Source organism: Sceloporus occidentalis, unplaced genomic scaffold (assembly GCF_023333645.1).
Source record: "Sceloporus occidentalis isolate IW3139 unplaced genomic scaffold, rSceOcc1.0.p SCAF_5, whole genome shotgun sequence".
Lineage (NCBI taxonomy): Eukaryota > Metazoa > Chordata > Lepidosauria > Squamata > Phrynosomatidae > Sceloporus > Sceloporus occidentalis.
This window is the reverse complement of record NW_028316985.1, coordinates 133,648,942-133,667,784: the sequence shown is the minus strand read 5'-3', so window position 1 is coordinate 133,667,784 and position 18,843 is coordinate 133,648,942. Positions and strand designations below refer to the sequence as shown.

The 18,843-nt window shown below is 39.5% G+C and overlaps 1 protein-coding gene across 6 annotated transcripts in view; it reads left to right on the top strand.

Annotated features, from left to right (window-relative positions):
* Nucleotides 1–18,843, top strand: part of LOC149312848 (palladin-like) — a 288,974-nt gene that overhangs the window by 115,948 nt on the left and 154,183 nt on the right. For 4 of the 6 annotated variants that reach the window (XM_089525522.1, XM_089525520.1, XM_089525521.1 and 1 more), the window contains 4 exons: nt 1,792–1,866; nt 3,929–4,070; nt 4,364–4,387; nt 17,407–17,448. In XM_089525522.1, the coding sequence (XP_089381648.1) occupies nt 1,792–1,866; nt 3,929–4,070; nt 4,364–4,387; nt 17,407–17,448 (283 nt within the window). The remainder of the gene's footprint in view (nt 1–1,791; nt 1,867–3,928; nt 4,071–4,363; nt 4,388–17,406; nt 17,449–18,843) is intronic. The other 2 variants (XM_089525523.1, XM_089525525.1) reach the window with 1 other exon arrangement.

Genomic DNA, 18,843 nt, shown 5'->3' with positions numbered 1-18,843 from the left:
AGTTGCAGGTTGGAGAAACTGACCTGTGTTTCCAATTTATATGGAATGTAGGTGGGGTGGAGGCATTCAGTAGAAACCATTTTAAATGTTTGACCTTTTGCCCCACTAATGGTAGTACTTCCTCAAGAGAGTTCAATAATTTCTGCACAGTATGTGGGAACATAGGAGAGCTTAATAAGAGTTGCACTAAGCTAGTGTTGAGTAAACTCCACTGATAACACATTTTGATTATTCTGTTCTTTGTACAAGCTTGTCTTCTAGTGGTTCTCAGTCGCTTCAGATTTCCTGGATGTGTTCCTACATGCATATATTCTGCTATACTGTCCTTTATTATTATTTTCTTCACTGAAATTCCTGCAAAAAAGTAAATTTCTCCACAATACCTTACCTAGAACACCAAACCCTCTGCTTTCTGCCTTCTGTTGTATATTTATGCCCTCATGTGTAAGGTGAGCAGAGACCTCACATCCTGCCTCAGGTCCCAGTCAGATACTCCGATCCCCTGTGATTATTTGATGACTTTCCAGCTTTTGTGTGTTTATTCTAAAATAATGAAAGGTTCGTTAGGATTCCATACTGATAGTAAGAGATTCAAGCTAACGTATGCTGGTATGTTTGATCTTGGCATTTGCCCCCATTCACCACAGGAATGTGACTCCCAGAACTCTTTAGAAATTGAATTCAGTGCTTAGGATGAAAAAGGTTCCCCATCTTTGATAAAGATCAGTAATTCCCAAATGTTGGTCCTCTACTTCTTTTGGACTTCAGCTTCCAGAAGCCCCAACCAGCTTGGCCAGCGGTCAGGAATTCTGGGAGCTGAAGTCCTAAATATCTGGAGGACCAAAGTTTGCAAACAACTGATTTAGAGACTCAGGTAGTACTTCAGAAGCACAGGAAGTGCTATGGCATGCTGTTTCATGCACTGTTTCAGTAATATCCACATTTCTAAATGGTGTGGGAGGATCTTGTGGCACAGCTTCTTCCCTTATCATAGTTTGTTGCACCTTGCAGGAGGACAGTGTCGATACAAAGATTTCTGATATTACTAGAGAAGCACATGATGCAGTCCTTTTTTTAACTTGAAGAAGTGAGCAGAAGTCACTTTCTGTTTACATGCTGGGTGCCCCCCGCCAGGTTCCTCTTGGGCCTCCATTGGCCAGGGAGGACAAAATTGTGGTAAAAATCCCCCCTGGCCTCAGAGGTCACCTGGGTAAAAAATGTTTTGAAAAATTCTTACAATTTCTTTGACCCTGGAGAGGTCTGAGGGATACAAAAATGACTTATAGACCACACTTAGCACGGATGGCTCCAACCCATTCTCCCTAATGGTGGTCCATGCACGCGACCGCACAAAGTGGATACATAAATGTTGCACCACTATTGGAAAGAACAGGACTTGAGGTCCTGTGGATTTTGCTATCGGGGGATGGGGGGATCTGGAACAGAACTCCTGTGGATATGAAGAGCTCCTTGTAACTTAAGTTAAGGTTGGTCACTATAAGTAGTCAATATTGAGCAAAAACTGGGAACACACAGAATATCAAAATGAGATTAAATGGTGGGGAACATGTGGCCTGACCTCAAGTTATTCATTTGACTGCAGCCTCCCGCAACATAGCCAGTGGTTTAGGCTGATGGGAACTGTAGTTCCGCAACACATGGGGAATGTACACATTCATCATCCCTGCTTTGTTGGTTGAAATGTATAATTGAGGTTTACAGTACTGTTACAGGCAGCCTGTATTACTAATGGTTTTTCAAATATCTGGTTTTTTTTTTACTGTTTTTCAGGTCCAAAGTCCTACTTCATACCTTTGCAGATTAGATGGATCAAAATCCAGTCATGCTGCACCTATTTTTACTAAGGTCTGATTTCTTCACTGGAATTTCAACTCTCTTATTGCTTCACTCTGAAACTAAAATATTTTTTAAAAAATACATGAATAGTTTAAATCTTATTAACACTACTGACTTAATATGATTTTTTTATGGTACACATAGGGCTTTTCAGAAAACTGTGTTCTGTAATAATTACATTCTGTTGCACTCATAAGATCTCATATTGACTAATCAGTATAAACATTTTTTAACTTTTATTTTTCCAGCTTGCTATTTATTCATACTTTTGAAAAGATAAGCTGGTAATAGGAACAAACAGTTATAAGTTGTACTTTTATAGCTTAAGAAATGTTTCTACAAGGTCAAACTTTAGATTTTTTTAGAGGCCAGATAACTTTTTAAGAAAAATCTTTCTTTCCCCTCTACATCTGGTAGCATCCCACCAGAAAAGCAATTATTTACAGTTGGACATTGTCCTGATTCTGAGTTCATGTGTAATACAAAATAAAACAGCTGTCCCAGAAATGTGTCCTCTTCTCTAACCCTGCCCCACCAATCAGTCTGTTTTGACTTGTCTTTTTCTCTGAGTGTTGTCATTCATTCTTTGAAAAGCTATCCATCTGCTCTCTTTCAGTGCCTCTCAGTTTCTTGTCTGACAGCTTCTTGTCTACTTGCAAAACCCAGAGATCCTTGTGAAATAAAAATTGGAGAGCATAAAAATAAACAAAAAGAGCTAGGTTGAATTATCTGAACTAGCATTATTAGAGTAAAAAAAGCATTTAACAGATCACAGTTTCCAAATTATGAAACAGTTACAACACCTGTAAACAGTAAAACCTGAACCCCTGTAGTTGTTCCCCTCCAGCACATTTGGGTAAAATCTTCATTAATTTCTTTTAATTAAATGGAATCATCACCCTCATTGTAATTTAACTGAATCATCACATAGGTGACAAGACCTGTGCTTCCACTGTAACAAAGAAGCTTGTGTCACAAACCACCTGGCACCTGTCTTGTGAAAGGGCTTCTGAAAGGAATATTGATGTTGTGGAGTTTCCACTGACACCAAGATGGAGAAAGCCAAAGTTTCATAATAGTTTATACTGCACATGTATGGTAACTACACAAGGATGACTTAATCCCTATCCTAGTATATGGGTCAAAACAGACAGGCCAGAATACAGCTGCTTCGGGTCACTTTGGAGGTATGCTGCTTAAATGATGCATGCATCCTAAGAGGATGGAAGCCATGCCAAAGCCACGCTCCAGTCCTCTTAAGATTAGTGTTTCATTTAAACAGCATACCTCCAAAGTGACCCAAAGCAGCTTTATTTTGGCCTGTCTGTTCGAGCTCTGTTAGCCTATTAAAACTGTGTATGCGCCTTCATGTTGTCTGTTGACTTATGGTGACCCCATAAATTTGACAGTGTTTTCTTAGGCAAGAAATAATAAAGAGGTGTTTTTGCCAGTTCCTGTCTCTGAAATGAAGCCTACAGCTCCTGGTATATGTTGGGAGCCTTCTCACCCAAGTACTAAGCAGGGATGACCTTGCTTAGCTTCCCAAGATCGGAAAGGATCTGGTGCCTTTAGGGTATTTAGGTCCTCTTAAAAAAACACCCCATTCAAAACTGGTTGAAGTCTGTCCTGTAGATTAGAAGAGAGCCTTTTTGCTGGTAGCACAGTCCACCCTCCCCATATGCGGGGATCCGTTACAGACACACACACCCGGTGTATGGGGGAAATAGCATATGCTCAAGCCTCATAGAAAATAATGGGATGAGTGCTCATGGTGGTGCACAGGGCGCGCGGCACGAGTACGCCCCCCATTATTTCTGCTGGGCTTGCCTTCCACATAAGCTCAAAGCCATGAAAAACAAGCCCGCCTATAAGGAGGGCTGACTACTGTTTCAATTCTGATATTCAAAATAAAACCTGTACAGAATTAATTGTATTATAGTGCACAACACATTATTAATGGTGAGGTGGGAAATAATTAAAAGTATTGTTTTTACAGTACTTATAAGTAGTTTTCCTGATAGGTAGGATTTTTGTATTAATTTTGTTAAAATCTGTTTTCTTAAACTTTCAGGAGCTACAAAACTCAACAGCAAGTGAAGGACAAGTAGTTGTTCTTGAATGCAGAGTGAGGGGAGCACTTCCCTTGCATGTCATGTGGTTTCGGCAAGGGATAGAAATTCAGGATTCACCAGATTTCCGAATCCTTCAAAAAAGTAAGTAGCAGGCGGCTTCTTTATTCAAATATCCATCCAATATAAAGATACTAATAGCAATATGCACTTTATTAGTATTGCTTTCTTTTGCAGCATCACTGAATTAATGTTCAGGATTTATTTCTTTTCAGTATACTTTTAACTGCATTTGTCATAATGTCCATTTATCAAGCTACTTTTGTTCTCTAATATTACTTCTACATGGAACCTTTCAGCTTTTCATGTGCTTTCTAATGTTTCTTGTTCTTTCCTCTTCTATTCCCTATTCTCTGTTCGGATGATGGGATAAGCAGAGCCCCGGTCTGCAGCTGAACCTGGTAAGCATCATGTGAAAGAACATTCCTTTTGTTCGTTTGCTTTTTGTGTTTGCACTGAAGCTGAATAGCATAATGTTCCTGTAAGGGACCGGTAACCTGAAACCCCTTTCAAGGCAATCTATTCTTCCCTCACAGACTTTAGATGATTCTATTCTGTTCTTTGCATCAGTTCCTTTATTAGTAAAACAGCATATCTTTCCCTAACTGAAGTGGGAAGCTGTAGTGGCTCAACTCTTTTAATTCTGAAAACAATGTTTCTTTATTCTACCTCTGTTGACTTGGTTTTGGTCAGAACATGTTGGCTTGCTGTTAGTCAGACTATGAAATTTGTTGTTATTTGCCATCAAGTCAGATCGAAATTATTCTGCCTCTATGAATGATTGAGTCACAGTAACCTCCAAGAGCCTGATCATCAACAGACCAGGTCTCACAAATTCAGAGATGCAGCTTCCTCGATTTAATCAACCAGCCTACAGTAATGCAGTTTTCTTTTTTTCCTATGCCTTCAGCTTTACCAAGCATCATAATTTTTTTCCAGTGGGTCATGTTGTCTCGTATGTCTAAACTACAGTAGCATTCGTTTAGTCATTTTGGGTGAAATTAATGCTTAATTTGCTCTCAGATCCATTGTCTTTTTGATAGATCATGAACAATAGAACCATACAGCAGCTAAAGTCTTCTTTGGATTTTTTTTTATTTTACTACAGCTCCATTGTGATTTATGACAAGTAAACCATGAAACTAGAGCATGAAATTTTAATTTCTGGAGTATCCTCAATTTAAATTAAAAGTTTTGGATTCCAATTTCCAGAATACCTAACCAACATGGCCACTGACAATTTTGTCTTGAGATTCTGAAAAATGTAGTCAGGATAAAAAAATCCTTTCCAAGGCTTTGCTTAAGTGAAAATAGAGCTATATTTGGGGGAGGGGGGGGGAATAACCAAGTATTCCTAGGACAGCATGTTTATAATATGAAACATTTAGAATATGCTAGACCTAAAATAAAACTGGAGAGGGGAGTTCTGTATATCTGTTTTGTTTGCAATACTACTCCAGTTATGTAACTGTATTTCCCAGATGTCCTGTCATACAAAGTTCCGTGAGGGATCCTTCTTAACTATTTTTTAAAAAATAAATTCTTCCCATTGATTGGGCATCCAGACTCTCTGGTCCTGCTAATATGGTTCCTGTTGCATCAGCTCCAGCCAGTATGAATCTTATTCTTGGCTGGAAGCAGCTCAGCAACAAAACAGCTATGATGGAAGGCAAGCTAGGAACAGTTACTTTTTTGATTACAACTCTCAGACTTTCCCAGACAGTATGGCCAGGTGTTTTGAACTTGTTATTGGAGACTGTAGTAAAAATAACCTTTTCAAAACTGGATTAAAGGACAGTAGATGTTGACACAGAAATGCCCACATATTTGTTTATTCATTCATTCACAACATTACATAGTATTTGTAAGATAGTGTATTATAGTGGCTAGGAATCGGGGAGTTCCTGGTTTGAAATTTGCCTCTGTCATGAACTCTTGGTAGTCTTCATTCCCTCATCTGAAATATAGGACAATAATACTCACCTAGCTGGATTGTTGTAACAGTAGTATTAATAGTGAGGAAGGACATAGCAAAATCATTCAAAGGATATAACATAAAGTCAGACCAGATCATGTCAATAAGGCTTCAGGGAAAATCAACAAACATCACCATAATACAAATATGTGCACCAACTACAGAGACAGAAGAAGAAGAACAAATTGAGAATTTCTGTGATGGATTGCTTAGTAATCATAAACAATTAGAAGGCCAAAGGAGGAAGCAGAGCAGAATCAAATACAGTGGAGAGATTTGGTCTCAGTACAAGGAACAAAGTAGGAGAGAGGCTCATAAGAGTTTTGAGAGACCAACAATTTATTCATTGCAAATACCTTTTTTCATACAACCAGAGAAGAGACTGTACACATGGACATCACCAGATGGTCAACACATAAACCAAATATACATAATAGGTAACAGAAGATGGCAAATCCAAGACTAAGGTGGCACAGATCATGATATACAGATTTAGAATAAATCTAAAGTTGCCCCTCCTTTCTCACGGACCTGAGGCCTGCGGTCTTGAATATTCATGGAGGGTAAGCACTTCATTCATGGGTAACCCCATTCAAGTTTATGGGGCTTGAATATATAGATCACACGGAGGGGGGGGGATCCGGAGAAGTTGAGGATAGGAGGTCTTGGGGATGTCTCATCCACAAGGTCACTATGAATCAAAGCCAACTTGAGGGCATCTAAAAACAACAAATTAGTAGTAGTTTGGTAAGGAAGACCAAAGAGTTTCAGAATCAAATGAGAGAAAGGTGGATTTGCTTGTTTGTTTTACGCCAGATATGCCCAGCAGATTGGGAGCTAAAAGTAAAAGAAATCCATGTTCAAAAGAGCCTGTGTGTGGCTTAGAGGAGCAAACACTGGTAGAGATGGTGGTAGGAATATATGACATAATGTTAGCAGGTAGCTTGGTCATTTTGATGCTTGATGCCAAAAGTAAGGATAAAAATGTGGAAGTAACGTTGGAGATACCAGTTGGCTCCAGGATGGGGGGAAACTGGTTCAGCTCCCAGAGCTTGCTCTCCAAATGAGGGCTTCAAAAGAACTAAGGCCTCATCCCCACTACCTTTTAAATCGAATTGGAAATCAGTTTGAACTGATTCCAATGATCCTGGTTCCCACTTAATCAGAACTGCTGAAGTAATTCTGAGAGGGGGACCATGCTCTAGACGCATTTAACTTGTGCCTTTTTGACGCTGATTTTTTCCGCTTCTTTTTGATAAATTGATTCCACGCAAGTGTGAAGCATATGCGGATTGGAATCGATTTAAATTTGCCAGCTAGAGCGGGTCCATTTTGAATTGATTTAGTCATGAATGTGAACCACAAGAGGATTATTTTGGAGGGAAAAAATGTGATTGGAGCAAATGTACTGGGAACCACACTCTGCTGTCAAATCGATCCATCGATTCGGATCACACACCAATTTATCTGTAAGTGGGAATGGGGCCTAAAGGTAAAGATAAAGGTATTCCCCACTGACAAGGTTGTCAAATTGTATCCTACCATAGGGGGCGGTGCTCATCTCCCTTACTAAGGTGGAGAGCCACCATTGTCAGAGACTACTCTGTGATTATTATTATTGTTATTATTATTATCCTGCCTTTCTCCCAGTTTTACCTTCCCACCGGAGTGGTACCTATTTATCTACTTACATTTAAGCTGGGACTAGTGATGGAGCTTGCCCCATCATGTGGCACCCCAGCCTCAAACTGCCCACCTGCCAATCTTGCAATCAACAGAATCGACGTCTTAACTACTTGAGCCACGGCATTCTTCATTCATTTATTCATTCTTCATTCATTCAAAAGAACTGCAGACTGTAAAAAAAACAAAAACAAATGCTTACAGCAGCATTACAGTTGAGCTGAAGTTACTGTTTGAACTACAACTTCCAGAATCCCTCAGCTGTAATAATCACTGAGAGGAGTTGTAATCAAAACAAAACAAAATAAGCTGCTTTCTCAGACTCTGGACATTTCTGTTCCTAAAGTATTTTATTCATTAGCTAGATTTTAAAAAAATACTGCTGTTAACACATAGAATGGGAAAGCAAAGAGACAGCTTTTATCTGTTTATCAACCCCCAGCACACACACCAACCTTCAGATGGGAAGTTGTTGCATCTAACAGGTCAGGCGCCATGGGGTCAAGAGAAGAAGAAAACGGTGCTTTGTGGATTCATACAGCCAAGTGATTATGAAACAGGTTTTTCTTGTCATTGCTAACTTGTATCTGCCTAATGTGTTTTACAATCCTTTCTCTGTCTAGACGAAAATCAGCCTGTATCACAAATCTCTTCAGACTGTTTTGAGAATTAATAGCCAGTCAAATTACTTAAGGCCAACATCACAGTTTGTCAAATTACCTGCTCAGTACTACATTATTTTGACATTTTGACTTTATGCTGATTGACTCCTTCAAAGAGCAATCTGTTTTTAAGAAGGGGGAAACCTGCAGAATCATTTGCCAGCTGTTGATGCTTTGGCCATTACTCAGCTGTCTGGAAGCAGCCACAAAGCATATTAAATTTCTTTAAAACAATTGGTATGTAAACATGCAATACTCAAGATCTCTTTCCTCTTCTTTCTGTATGTCTCTGTGTGTGTCTGGTTTGGGAATTACTAACTATAAGAATTTTCAGAACAGATACAAAGAAAATCCCTTTAAAAACCAACCTTATTTTAAAAATATACTTTTCTGTTCAAGAGGCATATTGGTACATCTCTGTTACTTTTCTTCAAGCTGTGTCCCGAGTCCATAGGCAAAGAGTTCCAAGCAAAACAAGACCCATACAAAGGCTGTGGAAAAGTGGTTTGGTTTTTGTTTTACCTTTTAGTATCAACAGTCTTTGACTGCTTCAAAAAGGGAGTATTCTGATGACAAAGGTTATATGAAGAGCCATGTAATAACTCCTTGTGTCATTTACTTTTTAGAAAAATCTTTCCCATTATAGTCTAGGACTTGAACATGAGTGAACAGTGCGATGCGGCAGCTAAAAAGGCCAATGCAATTTTAGGCTGCATCAATAAAAGTATAGTGTCTAGATCAAGAGAAATAATAGTGCCACTGTATTCTGCTTTAGTCAGGCCCCAGCTGGAATATTGTGTCCAGTTCTGGGCACCACAATTTAAAAGGGATGTTGAGAAACTGGAGCATGTCCAAAGGAGGGCGACTAAAATGGTGAAAGGTCTAGAAACCATGCCCTATGAGGAACGACTCAGGGAGCTGGGGATGTTTAGCCTGGAGAAGACAAGGTTAAGAAGTGATATGATAGCCCTGTTTAAATATTTGAAAGGATGTCATATTGAGGAGGGAGCAAGCTTGTTTTCTGCTGCTCCAGAGAACAGGACCCCGGAACAATGGATGCAAGCTACAGGAAAAGAGATTCCACCTTAACATTAGGAAGCACTTCCTGACAGTAAGGGCTGTTCGACAGTGGAACACACTCCCTCGGAGTGTAGTGGAATCTCCTTCCTTGGAGGTCTTTAAGCAGAGGCTGGATGGCCATATGTTGGGGATGCTTTGATTTGGATTTCCTGCATGGCAGGGGGTTGGACTGGATGGCCCTTGCGGTCTCTTCCAACTCCATGATTCTATGATTCTATGACTTGACATTGCCGAAAGGAGCTGTGCATGATTAATTCCCACAATGCATGAGTTACATAACAAGGAAACTACAAATGTGAAATGTAGTGTTTGAATGACTGTATATGAAGGACAGTGTAAGAAATGAATCTAGTTATTGAAAAATACAGACAAATGCAATAACAGGGAACCCATATCATAGGATTTCTGGATAGGAAATGTTCTGTATCCATGTATAATTCAAAAGTGACAGCCAGCCACCAGCAAATATATTTAGCTGCTTATGTCTTCTCTTTAACCAGTAGCTGAAGAAAGCAAAACTAATTTTGTTAGATTAATCCCATTGTAAATACTCCCTCAGAGTGTCAAGTTGATTTTTGTAGGTACTTTACGTACTTTATTTGCTGCTCTGCTGTACCTGCAGAAAGTTGGATTCCATATTACTTTCTGCCTTTTTTCCATAGCCTGTTAAATGACACGCACATGCACATACATCCCTGGCTGCACAGGAAAAAATGGTCAAATAATAGTCCCAGATTTTTCCACTAGGAAGGGGGGGGGGGAATCAGTAAATGGGTGAGGCTGAATGAAAAAGATTACTGCTTGATTAAGAACCAAGATGCACAAAATAGCTTGGAGAGCTAATCCATCATTTTAATTTATTCAGAAAAGGAAAGAGTAGTAGGAAGCAAGAGGTTAAAAAAGAAAGCTCCACATTTCTATAGGATAAATCCTTGAAACTGCAGATTTTCCTTTCCTGTTTTTTTTTTTTTTGTGTGTGTGTGTGTGTGTGTTTAAAAATATTTTTACATTTCCCTTGTATTTTCTGGGTCAACTCGATTAGTCAGCATGTCTACAGTTGCTTTCTAAGCAGCTACAGAAATGATGATTTTTTATTTTCAGGACCATAATTTAATGAAATACAGTTCTTGATGAAATTGAGGCAGTGTGGCCAGTGGCCAAAGCATCTGAAAAGCATCAGGTTGCCTACCCCTATCCTATTGCAAACGTTCAACAAAGCTTGTTCTGGTAGAGCCTCCAGGTAATCCTGCTCGAGATTATCATAACTGCACACTCAAAACTACCGCCTCTCTGCAGTCTAATGCATCCTGGGCCCAAGCCAAAAGGCAGCACAGACATGCACCTCACCATATCTTTAAGCTAATTGGTAAGGTCCTCAAGGAGTTACACAATCCCAACCCCTTCCTGCTAAAGACCCTTTGGATAAGAGAGACTGAGGTATGAAAGGACAAAGGTCAGAATGCTGGGAATGTCTATATGTTGCCATGAAAGGGAGGAGCAAGAGCTGGGGTTGGAAGCAATTGTTAAAGACTGGATGCAGAAAAACTGTGTTTTCTCCTAATGGAGGCTTATGAAGCATGAGTATCCCCTCTCGAGTGACAATATGTGAATTTCAATCTAGGGCAGCCAAAAAGGGGGCTTAAATTGACCTTGTATGCATTAGGCATCCTCTTTTTGAGCAGTCAGCATTGTACCAGCAAATACAATGGAGGCTCCTCCCTCCATAACTGTCATTCTTTGGCCTGGGAGGGAGTGAATAGGCTGGCCAAGCTCCATCAGGGCTAGCCTGAAGATAGAGGCTCCTCCCTCCATAACTGTCATCCTTTGGCCTGCGAGGGAGTGAATAGGCTGGCCAAGCTCCATCAGGGCTAGCCTGAAGATAGAGGCTCCTCCCTCCATAACTGTCATCCTTTGGCCTGCGAGGGAGTGAATAGGCTGGCCAAGCTCCATCAGGGCTAGCCTGAAGATAGAGGCTCCTCCCTCCATAACTGTCATCCTTTGGCCTGCGAGGGAGTGAATAGGCTGGCCCAGCTCCATCAGGACTAGCCTGAAGATAGAGGCTCCTCCCTCCATAACTGCCATGCTTCGGCCTGCGAGGGAGTGAATAGGCTGGCCCAGCTCCACCAGGGCTAGCCTGAAGAAGAAGAGCCCTCCCTCTAGTCCATCTGCCTTGGTCCATCCCCTTTCCCACCACCATTCCCTTCTCCATTGGTGTCATGTCTTTTAGATTGTAAGCCTGAGGGCAGGGAAATATCTTATTAAAAATAATAATTGTAAGCCGCTCTGAGAGCCATTAGGGCTGAAGGGCGGGGTATAAATAATGTAAATAAATAAAATAAATAAAAAATAAATAAAATACACACTCAGTTTTCTCTGCCTATGTGGTTCCATTGTTCCTTGAGCCAGCCATATCAGATAGCATCATGGTCAAATAGCTTTAAGTAGTTCTGGCTGTGTGTAGAAAATACCAGTGGTATATGTGTGGACAATGCTACACTACACTGCTATAGTGCTGACACTCCACTTTAACTCATATGGCTGCCTCCTGTGGCATTCTGGGGTTTGGAGTTTAGTGAGATCTAAAGAGCTCTCTGGCTGAGAATTCTAAATGCCCATTCCTAAACTGCAAATCCCAAGATTCCACAGAAGGCAATCTTAGCAGTAAAAGTGGGATAATTGTGCTATAATAGTGTAGTGTGATATTGTCTACAATAATGTTTAAACCTTACTTAAATTCCTTAGGAATGCCTGCATTATTATTATTATTATTATTATTATTATTATTATTATTATTATGCATAAAATCAAGTTGTTCATATGGCTAAGTAGCTGGTAAAATATGAGAGCCATTGTGATGTAGTGGTTTCAGCATTAGACTAGGACTCTGGGGGACCAGGGTACGAATCCCCACTCAGCTTTGGAGATCCACTGGGAGACCTTAAGCATATCACACACACTTAGCTTCAGAGGACAGCAAAGACAAAGCCCTCTCTGAACAAATCTTGCCAAGAAAACTCCATGATATCACTTGGGGCATTGTAAGTTGGAAACTACTTAAAAGCACACAACAACAAAGCTGGTAAAATGCAAGCATTATTATTCCAGTTGCTTAATTTGAATGTCAGAATTGTTCCTTCTATTTTCAGTTATGACATCTTACAAAGGAAATAAAAGTGTTCAAAAGATTCTTCTGCTACCTTCTATTGTATTATTTGGGACTTCTATGAGAACTGTGAGGTAGCCCATTATCCACAAAAGAATCTTAATTTTTTTTGTCTCAACATTTCATCTTTTTCTCCAATCTATTGAATGCATTGCCACTTAAAATCTTATAGCTACTTCACTACAGATGCATTTGTCTGTATATAGAATACAAACTTAGATAAACCACTTTCCCAGTATCATAGAACAACTTTAACCCTTCTTACCCCCTTTACATCTACATGCAAATGTTGCACCCCCCTCTAAATGTAGTATGTGAACAAAAATATTTGTTTGTTTAGTGTGTGTATTTTATTTTATGTGTGTATTTTATATTTTAACATTTTATAAGGAAATAACATTTAAATTACAACAGATTTATTTAAATTCAATATTTAACTCAATATATGTGTACATTTTACACATAAAAAAGTTTGGAAGGAGGAAGAGGAGGAGTGGTCAGAGCCTCCAAGTCTGATGGCCACTCTTGTCCCTCCCCTGGGGGGTCCGGCCCCCACCATTTTGAGAGCCATTATCATAAGATAAAATTATTATTTAATAGATAAATTATCATACTGAGAGGTTCCTTTGGAAACGACAAAACATCAGCCCCTTGATTATGTCAAAATGCCTTAAGGAAGCTATTTGCTTCCTAGAATGAAATGAAAACATAAATGCGGAGGTTGTATTGAACAACTAAGTTATGTTGTCATGTTTTTATGTACATGTGTACATAAACATATGTACAGTCTGATCCTTATGTGTGTTCATAAAAATGAACAGAACTGCAGCTTTTAAAACCAGTAGTCTAGTGTTAGTCCTAAAAATTAGTAAATATAGGCGGGATACAGACGGGCAGGGGAAGATGTCTTGGAGGTGTATTCTGCTGAATACGGAGCCTCCAGACCGCCCGCCCCGGGGGCGTGGCTCAGGTGATGGGGCTTCCACATGGGGGGCAGTGAAGACGCCTCACCTGGGGCCGTTTCTGACCCGCAGTTTCCATACCGCCGCCTCGGAGGACGCTGCAAAGAGAGAGGCAGCTTCCTCACGGGCGGCCAAAAACGGGGCTTTTTTTTTCTTTTGCCGGCTGGCGGATGCGCCGCTGCGCAGCTGCGGCGCTCAGCAGCGGCGGCAGAAAGCTTATGTGCACATTTAAGGCGCCCAAGCCCCTTTAAAACTTTTTCCCTCGCCCTGCCCAAGAACAATAGTGGTCTCCTGCCAGCTGGTGATCAGCTGGTGTTGGCATCCTTGTCCGCTTGCACGTTGGTAGTGTCACCAGCATCATGGATGCCTCCTCTCCTTTGGTCCCTGCGCTCTTGCTGAATCTGCAATGCACAGCCACAGCTGTCGCCGCTGCCACCGCTGTCCCCCTGCCACCCCTCATCACCTCCCTTGTACATATGTAAATATTTAAAGTTTTAGGGGTTTTTATTGTTAGGTGAAAATGGCACAGGAATGTGTGTAGGGGTTCACTTTAAATTCCAAACTTTCCCCGATTCTAGCAGCGCATGCGTACATGTTGCTCTAGGGTTAGGGTTAGGGTTAGGGTTACGAGTCTTAAAATGCGCTGCAGCTGTGCTGCAGCTGTGCTGCAGCTTCCACACCTGCATGGCAGCTGACGCTGCAATTAAAGCCTGACTGCAAACTGCGCATGTTCCAGGACCCCGACTCATTATGTGACACAGCAGACACGGAGCTTTTAAATGGGCAACTTAAATTAGCAGCGTAACAATTCTGGCGTACCGGTGCAGCAGCTTACAGACGGAGCTGCGCAGCTGCGCATCATACAGAAAAGAAGCGGGGAAAAGCAGCACCTTTTTAATGCCGCTTCTTCCCGCTTGGGGCGTGCGGGCGGCGTGTTCATGGCGGCATTCAGGTAAGGGCCGTCTGAAGGCTCTACCTTCATGACGTCATGAACACCCCCCTTTTTGCCCGTCTGTATCCCGCCATAGTTAGTTGGATCTGGAGAAAATTACACTTTAGCTTCATTGTATTTAGTGGGACTTAAGATAGTAATGACTAAGATGTCTTTTGATTGTAATGGGACTAAAATGTGAGTACTTCAAACAGGATTCAACTCCACATATTTATAGGAATAGTAGAGCATATTTTCCCAACTATATTTGGTGTTCTTGCCTCACAGTTTTGGCTTTAAATCTCTCATTGTTAGAGGTCAACCTTTAAAATGCAGTCTTTTGTGTTAACTAGCTGGGTGTGTGTGTGTGTGTGTGTGTGTGTAGAGAGAGAGGTCTGCTTGTCTCAGCACTTTTGTTTCAGCGATACTGTGTTCATTTATTCAAGTGTTAAATAAATTCAGGGCTCAAGATCAGTTGTTTTGGAATGCATTTCTGGAATGAAACTGTCAAGCAATAACTTATGAAAGTAAAAGAGACATTATTTAAAGCAGGGTCTTCTGTTTACCCTGGCTATAGCAGAAAATTGATTTCTCCCCTAAGAGTAAGAAGGGGGTAGGGAGAGAGAATGAATGTAAAGGAGCTCACCTAGTTCTAGGCTCAAACATATTTGTCTTGTAGATCTCACATGGCTCTTTTTGCATACATTTCACACTGAAAGCCATATAAAGGGTTTTGGCAGAAGGCCCCCCAAAAGTAAGCAATTATTTGGAGTGGTATTGCACATTCCTTTTGGAAAGAACTCATGCTTCTCATCACCTCCACAGGACATTTACAGCAAGGTCTTACATAGCTTCTTCCTTGTTAGAAATGAGGCTGTTGGGAGATCTAGATGTGTGAATACCTTGAATTAGAAGCCAATAGTGCATAATGATGCCCTTTACTGTTGTTTTTAAACTCCCAGTTGAGTAGAAAACAACAAGAAAAGGAGTGGATGAAATTATGATGGTTCACCATTGGCCCAGTATATTTTGAAGTACAATTCTTCAGAGACTTCAGAAGTGAGAACCATCAATGTTTTACATACCATCAAAATTTTAATATTATTTAAAGAGCTATACATTGTAACAGCCTTCTCCAACCTGGTGCTAAACATATGTGTTGTATTAAAACTCTCATAAACCCCAGCCAGCTATGCTTGGAGCCTCAGGAAATTGTAGTCCACCACTTCAGTATGACTCTACTGATTAGGGGATTCTGTGAGTTTTAGTTCAACACATCAGAATGAAGGATGCCAGACTGCACAATAAGAAAAGGTGAAGAGTCTCATTAAAATATTAACAACTACATTCTTTAAAACGTCTGTTAACAAGCTTAGAAATGATTAAAAATAAAAATCAGCAAAAAAACCTACAGGTTGCTGTAGGATGACAGTTATAGTGTTTGCAAATTAATATTAATTATGTTGTATAGGCATACTCCTAGTGAGAACATAAAAGTGACTACAAGTTCCAGAATTCTCCATCCAGCATTGCTATTGGGAGTTGCAGTCCTCCAAAGTCACTTTTTTCAGCTATGTTTCTCATCACTCAACATCTATGCACAATTGCAAGGTTCTCGCTGAGTAAAGTGAAAGTAGGGCAGTACATGGGAAAAGCAAAAAAGGTGAGGATAGACCTCACCTGTAATTTACAAGTTAAACAGAAACTTGACTTATTTGAATTGTGAGATTGCATGTATGGCGAGGCTGCAAGTCATGTAACATCATCAACTACAAAACCATCAGTGTAAGGAAGAACTATGCAGCAAAGTAAATAAATAATTAGAGCTTTATCTCTTCTACTTCAACAGGACTCTTGTTCTGTGACCTTATTGGACAGGCTAAGATGGGTACAGAGGTGAAGGAGAGATTCAGGTGTATTTCCCACCTCACTGAGTCTTTTTTGTTAGACAGTCACCAAAGTGTCAAATCATGTTTTGAAATATAAGGCATCTTTTTAAAAAATCTGTGACTAGTAAGAGCAAGATGATGCTAGTTGAAAATTGTATTGTCCACTATGCTTTTATTTAGTTTGAGTTTATTAGATTCTGTACATAGATTTCCTTTGACATTGCTTCCTGCTGTAAAATTTCAGGGCTCGGTGAGTTGGAATAACATGGATGTTGGTTTCTATATGTTAACACATTTTATTTATGCATTTACTGTAATTCACTTTTAATCTCCCAATAACCACAGTTCTCCTAAGTGTTGTACGATATATTAAAATGCACAATGCAAACTGTAAAACAATAACTAGAGATAATACATAATAAAAGCAGGATAAAACTAGCAACAAAGATTAAAATAATTATGTGGTGTAAAACCAAAGAAAAAGTAGCAGCAAATTATAAAAGTGTTGTGATTTTGAAGCAATACAAACACTTCTTAAAAGTGCCTTGGGAATTTGTTTTTAAAAGGCCTGTGAAAAATGCCATAATATAAGGTACCTTGCATGTTTCTCTGAGGAGAGCATTCTAGAAACCACTTGCCACCAGTGCAAAAACCTGTCTAGTATCTACCCTCTTTTAGTTACACGAAGAAGAAGACCTCTTAAAACTCACTGTTTAATTTGATTGTGCTGATTTTTGTTGAACAAAACTGGCAGTTCTAGAATATTTTAGCCATTTTGTTAAAATGTTGCTGAATTGTTCTTATTTTTTTCACGTAGTCTTGTAAGAATATATGCAGTATGATTTCTCCATTAGAGAAATATGTTTAATTAACACTACAGAATGAAATAGCATAAAAAGAACCCATTGTCTGAAACTGCTAACATTGTCAAATACCTGTCTGGGTAGGGAAGAAACCCTGTCTTGCCTATTAATTGTTTAGTGTGATCATTCATTAGTCATGATCTAAACCAGATTAAAATTGATGTGTTACAGTAAGTAATACCAAACCACAAAATTTTTGTTTTATTCTGCAGACTACTCTGTGCTGCCAACAGAAGTTGTTCTACTGTCTGGTGGTGAGAGAGAAATCCTATACTGTACCTTCTTAATTGGTCTTTCATTTTCAGAGTGTCTCCAGCACAGGAAATCTTTGGCTATATATATGATAATACATGATAACTGCTAAAAGGAAAAACATTTTAAACCTAATTGAGACACCAATCAGATGTCTTTCAGTCCAACATGAAGAATTGTTTCCTTGGTACAGTCGGACCTTCTTATACATGGATTTAAGCATCCACAGTTTGAAAATGTTCAAAAAAAGTATAAATTTCAAATATCAAACCTTGATTTTCCATTTTTTATAAGAGACACCATTTTGCTATGTCATTATATTTAATGAGACTTGAGCAGCCACACATTTTGTTATCCATGGGGGATCTTGGAACCAAACCCCAGCGTATAACAAGGGTCCACTGTATATATAATTAACCTGAGAGGGAAGACAATCATAGCACCTTTTGTGGGATTGTACTGTTTTTCCAAATACATTGACACAATGTGGTTAGAAACAAAAATTGTACAAGATTCCATGCTTTTAAAATGAAGCAAATAGGAATCTGGTACTGGTAAAGTACATTGCTCTCCATATTTTCTCATTGTTGTGTGCTTTTATGTTGTTTCCAACTTAGAGCAACCCTAAGGTGATCTTATCACAGGGTTTTCTTGCCAAGATCAAAGGAAGTTTACCATTGTCTTCCTCTCAGAAGTATTTCCCATTTAATTCAGTGGGCTTTCTCTCATATAAACGACTAGAGGATTGCAACTTTAAAAGGTTAAAATCTAACCTTGTTGCTGAGTAAATATCTGAGCTACAGACATTGATATATTCTGGTAATGTATTTAGAATAAGGTTTCACTTGATTCAGGGTGTAGAGTTATTAATATAAAACCCATCCCATTTCACTCTCCAGGCACTCTTGGAAAGAATAAGGGAGATATCCACCAGTGTTTCTAAATAAGAAGTAATGCAGGAACTGATAGCAAGTAACCTCTGGCAAGATGAGAGGATAATAATGAAATGACTTTCAAAAATTATGTCATGGGGACAAAGTTAGTTGTTGGAGAAAAAGTAACAAAATTTATTTTAAACATTATTTGTAAGGCATGGTTAGAGGCATTTTGAATATTTTAAACTTCATGCCAAAAGGAGCAAAAAGCAGCAGGCAGTTGGGAACAAAAACAGGTGGCACAATAAATTACATTTAAACAGCCTAGTGAACATATAACACAAGAATAAGTATCAAGAAAGAATTAATTTTGAAAAATTAATTTTCCAAGCTCCACTTTTAACATTCTGATTTGGAGTATACCACAATTACATAGTGATAAGGTAATCTGTTCCCAGCACACTACTTATGGCCTCCTCATGTAAGGATAGAATAGCAAGGGAAGTATAAGTGCATCTGCCT